Consider the following 5,099-nt stretch of genomic DNA (forward strand, 5'->3'; position numbering starts at 1 on the left):
TTTTCGTATTGTTAAACAAAATGATAAGTCTTACAAATTTCGACCATTTGTAATAAAAACCAATTTTAAAAAATGGCCTTCATTTGCAGGGAAATCGCAGAGGTCACGGCCTTATTCTTCAAATTGTTTACTTCACAAAAACATACATTTTCACAAGCAATTCTGAAAAACCTTTATTGCACCTTTCATATATTCCATTCATTTTGTTACAAAACTAGTCCTCAACTGTAAATGTCAAATAGCCCACTAAAGACAAAACGAGTTCAGTCAAAAATGTTAAAATGCTGAATTATTCATGACTAATCGTGTTCACGGTATACTCGGTGACATCACATCTCCAGCACTTGAGCAACCAGAATGGTTTCTCTCTAGGTGAATTCTAAGGTTGTCTTTCGCAGCAAACCTCTCCCCACACTGTATGCAGATGAAGGGTCTTTCTCCTGTGTGAACACTCTTGTGTCTGATGAGATTACTAGAGTCCGCAAACCGCTTTCCACACAGTGGGCAAACAAATGGTTTCTCTCCCGTGTGGACATTCTGATGTTTCTTCAGATAACCGGCTTGGCCAAACCTCTTCCCACACTGAGAGCAGCTGAAGGGTTTCTCTCCTGTGTGAACCCGCTGGTGAGACTGAAGATACTTTGGACAAGTGAAACTTTTTCTACAGAAGCCACAAACAAACCGTTTTTCTCGCTTGCCAACCCTGTGCTGAATTGTATGTCCTGCCATGTAGCGTTGGACTATGCCCACCTTTGACCTTGCGGTGTTCTCTCTCATATTTTCTTGACTGTTAGAGAAAATATTTCCAAAGTTTTCACTAGCCTCGGAAGAGATGCTGTTTTGCGGATGCAAATCATTACTGCTATCATTATCATAATAATTATCATTACTGCTAGATTGATATTTTTCTTCATAGGGTCCAGAATCAAGCATTGCAGCCTCTGGTTTCACATTGTGAGATTCAACAGCGAACGTTTCCTCAGCTACGGAAGTCTGTCGTTGTTGCTTTGTGTGAGCTGTGACACGAGTGGGGCTCATTTCTGCAGCATAAGAGCAAGCTGGATCCTCAGAATCTGTTTCAGTGCTTCTTGGTGTCCACAAGCCTGAGTATCCCTGCCTCTGTACGTGGTGTGCAACGTTCGTATGCTGAAGCTTCTGGAACGTGCTCTCACTTTCTTGGTCTGCGTTGATGTGAGAATCATAGTCCTCAAAGAGACTGTCGGTCTGAGTGTGCCCAATCACATCTCTTTTGTCTTCATCAGCACCTGATTCAACACTGCCTATAGAGAGGAAATAATTGATTAAATATAACTGAACAGTGAATCATAGTGTATAATTGCCTTTCCTTTCCTAAGATGGGGTTGGTATTTTCTATTGTAGATAATTCCATATGACTGGCATTTTACAATTTATTATAGGCTTCCATTGCACTTACTCTCCCCCTTTATCATTGGGTAATTGTGTAGGCTTATGGTGCCCTCCAGTCTTTCCTCTTTGATTTGGATGCACCCAGGCTTACGCATGTCCTTCACCATAGACTGTAAGGGAACCAGATTCATCCTTTCTTTAAAAGTTTTCAATAATATGACGTCTCATAGATCATTATATAAGTATGGTCTGTATTGTTGTATGTATTGAATATGCACTTTTTTATGACCAATGCCAGTAAAAAAATTGTCAATAACATATCAAGAAGAGCATGTCACTCCAATTATGTAAAGAAAGTAATAATGTAATAGTCCATTGAGAAGGACTCCTAGACCCCCCATATTCAACTGGCGGACTGCGGACTGGATCTGGACCCAGAACGCGGTCAATTCGGACTGCGGGTTCTGAAAAAATTAAATATAAAGTTGGGGCTTTTTTACTCAATCGGGGCTTCGTCCTCTGGTATCATATAAACACACATAAGACATGGGAGAATGCGTAGGAAATTCACTTTACAACAGTAACAAAAAAATCTCTACCCCATGCAAAATGTGCAGAATTGTGTGAAATCTGCTTTAAAAAATGCAACATTTTCTCTCCGCAAACAAGAGGGTGTGAACAGATTGGGGTTGCATGGGTTGCGACGTGACGGTTTGTTACTACGCCGATAAATTGCATTATCCAATCCGATCTTAACCACCTAGGAAATTTGTGTGACCAGACCTTCTCAAATAGTACTTGAGTATCCCTGTCCTAGAGTATCATACCAGTACTACATTTTTAACTAGGGTGCCTGAAACCGTAGTTAACATTTTCCACATTATTAGTCATCTACCTTCATGACAGCACAAGACTGTTTTATAGAATCTTCATTTTCGTTGCTTGGATGCTCCTCATCGTTGCAAAGGTGGTTCAACTCTTTCCCCATGGGACTCCCGTTATATCGATTTTCACCCGTCTCTAAATACACAAAAAAAAGAGTTCAAAACGGACCTGGCACAACAGAAATTAGGAGAAAACCCATGCAAACTATAGAATTGACTACGGTGGATAGTAAACTAGTGGTGGTATCAAAAACATTGGTTAAATCCCTGCAATTGTAAACAAAAGTTACCCAAGTTGAGGACTGGTCTCACTGGGAGGTGATTTCTGATGGAGCGCTCGTGAGCTAGGCCAACTGACTTCTTTCCATGTCCATGCGCATTACGTGTCTCCATTATATGTAACTTCTCCCTCAAAACGTCATTTTCTTTTTGACTTCGAGATATTTCCAAGTGTAAAACGGCGTATCCATCGTCCACAAGTTCGCATATTTCTGACACGGCCGCGTTCATCAAGACCTCCATAATGGAGGTGAGCTGTGTGTGAAAAGGAACGGAAGACGACATTGTGTCCCACAAATGGACTGACAATCTTGTTACAGCAAGGTACCTCCAAATATTTTGTACCCTAATCCACACAGACACGCGGCATTTGTCTATGAGTCAGTTGATGTTGTTAGAGGATTTATAACGTTACAGTTGTAATAGAGACTCCAACCTACCGTAAAGGAAGAAGCATTCCGCACTACAAGACTGCGTAAGAGTACTACGCCAATCACGTTTCCAAATTCTTACCCAATGGGGTTGCTTGTTGGAAATCATTGCACACAATGCGCACGCGCTTGTCCAGCGTGGACTACAGACATAAACCAAAGATGAAGGCGGTTTTTCGAATCTTTACATAATCCATTTAGAAACCAATTAAAAATATAGTACATTTAGTCCCTACAATTGTCGGATATGTCTGAGTGTCATAGAAATGTGAGAATAGAGGATATAGATAGAGGACACAGATATGAAGACAATTAATTAACTCCATTTATTTTAAAAAAAATCTTGGACCCAAAAAACGACATTGTTACAATTTTTTAAATATTTTAAGTCAATAAAGAAACATTACAATACTGTTCTATATATAATTATGTGGATGGACGTACACATTAACATAGCATAGGCCTACGTTTGAATCATTTTAACATGTTTTAAACTCAAAACCACTGGTGGAAAAAGTACCCAATTTTCATATTTGAGTAAAAGTAAAAGATACCTTAAAATAAAATGACTCGAGTAAAAGTCACCCAGTAAAATACTACTTGAGTAAAAGTCTAAAAGTATTTGGTTTTAAATGTACTTAAAGATCAAAAGTATAAATAATTTAAAATGTCTTATATTAAGCAAACCAGACAACACGATTTTCTTGTTTTTTAAATTTACGGATAGCCAGGGTCACAGTTCAGCACGCAGACTTCATTTACAAACGAAGCATTTGTATTTAGTGAGTCTGCCAGATCAGCGGCAGTAGGGATGACCAGGGATGTTCGCTTGATAAGTACTCGAATTAGACAATTTTCCTGTCCTGCTAAGCACTCAAAATGTAACGAGTACCTTTGGGTGTCAGGGAAAATGTAAGGAGTAACAAGTACATTATCTTCTTTAGGAATGTAGTTGAGTAAAAGTTGTCAAAAATATAAATAGTAAAGTGAAGTACAGATACCGTAGTACTTAAAAGTATTTTTACTTAGGTACTTTACACCACTGCTCAAAACGTTACAAAATATGCTTAAACCTAAGATCGGTGTGGCTAAATGGGCAAAACAACACTGAAGTGATAACAAGCATTGACATTCCCCAGGAAACATTCCCATGCCTTGCCACCTGATTAACTATTGTCTACTAACATTGATTTACTTGCTATTGTGATTAGTCGCATGTTTTTTTAAAATTCATAAATTGTTTGTATTTGATTATACCGCAAATAGTTAGAATAGTCAGCATTAGACAATAACAATTTCATTGTGTACAAAACATTAGGAACACCTGCTCTTTCCATGACATAGATTGACCAGGTGAATCCAGGTGAAAACTATGATCCCTTATTGATGTCACTTGTTTAATCCGCTTCAATATAACGCGAATGTCTAGCTACCCAAAGGTTGCGAGTTCAAATTTGAGCTAATTAGCAACTTTTCAACTACTTACAACTTTTTTAGCTAACCCTTCCCCTTATCCTTTTAGCTAACCCTCTCATCGCCTAACCCTAACATGAACTCTCTCTTTTAGCTAACCCTTTCGCCAAACTTTTAACTTAACTCCTAAAAGTATCCATAACCTTAGCCCTAAACCCTAGTTTAGCTAACGTTAACCAGCTAGAATTCGTAAGATATTTTACGTTTTGCAGTTCGTAACATTTAATACGATTTGTAGTTCGTAACATATCATAGTCTCTGATTTACATATAATATAACACGAAATGCTCTGAGACCAATGCATTAAAAAACAAAAATAATAGTCCGTGTGGCCATTTGATGAATTGTTCAGCAGTCTTATGACTTGGGGGTAGAAGCTGTGTCATGGAGCCTTTTGGTTCTAGACTTGGCGCTCCGGTACCGCTTGCCGTGCAGTAGCAGAGAGAACAGTCTATGACTTAGGTGACTGGAGTCTGTGACAATTTTTGGGGGCTGTCATCTGACACCTCCTAGTATATAGGTCCTGGATGGCAGGAAGCTTGGCCCCAGTGATGTACTGGGCCGTACGCACTACCCTCTGTAGCACCTTACGGTCAGATGCAGAGCAGTTGCCATACCAGGCTGTGATGCAACCGGTCAGGATGCTCTCGATGTATTTGATACC

At 39.3% G+C, this 5,099-nt stretch overlaps 1 protein-coding gene across 1 annotated transcript; it reads right to left on the minus strand.

Annotated features, from left to right (window-relative positions):
* Nucleotides 1-157: 157 nt before the first annotated feature.
* LOC112252068 (zinc finger protein 816) lies at nt 158-3,025 on the minus strand. Its single transcript, XM_024422980.2, has 4 exons — nt 2,543-3,025; nt 2,264-2,388; nt 1,436-1,538; nt 158-1,280 (listed from the first exon to the last, which is right to left on the minus strand). Exons 1-4 carry the CDS (start codon nt 2,814-2,816, stop codon nt 310-312), a joined length of 1,473 nt encoding a protein of 490 aa, XP_024278748.1. The 5' UTR covers nt 2,817-3,025; the 3' UTR covers nt 158-309.
* Nucleotides 3,026-5,099: the final 2,074 nt, after the last annotated feature.

The sequence above is a fragment of the Oncorhynchus tshawytscha genome, linkage group LG06 (assembly GCF_018296145.1).
Source record: "Oncorhynchus tshawytscha isolate Ot180627B linkage group LG06, Otsh_v2.0, whole genome shotgun sequence".
NCBI lineage: Eukaryota > Metazoa > Chordata > Actinopteri > Salmoniformes > Salmonidae > Oncorhynchus > Oncorhynchus tshawytscha.

Excerpts from the sequence above, each read along its gene's own strand:
- LOC112252068 (XM_024422980.2), bottom strand. The coding sequence starts at position 2,816 with ATGTCGTCTTCCGTTCCTTTTCACACACAGCTCACCTCCATTATGGAG. Across the intron at positions 1,539-2,263 it reads AGTCTTGTGCTGTCATGAAG|TCTATGGTGAAGGACATGCG; the intron begins GTAGATGACTAA and ends GTTCCCTTACAG. Across the intron at positions 1,281-1,435 it reads CCCAATGATAAAGGGGGAGA|GCAGTGTTGAATCAGGTGCT; the intron begins GTAAGTGCAATG and ends TCCTCTCTATAG.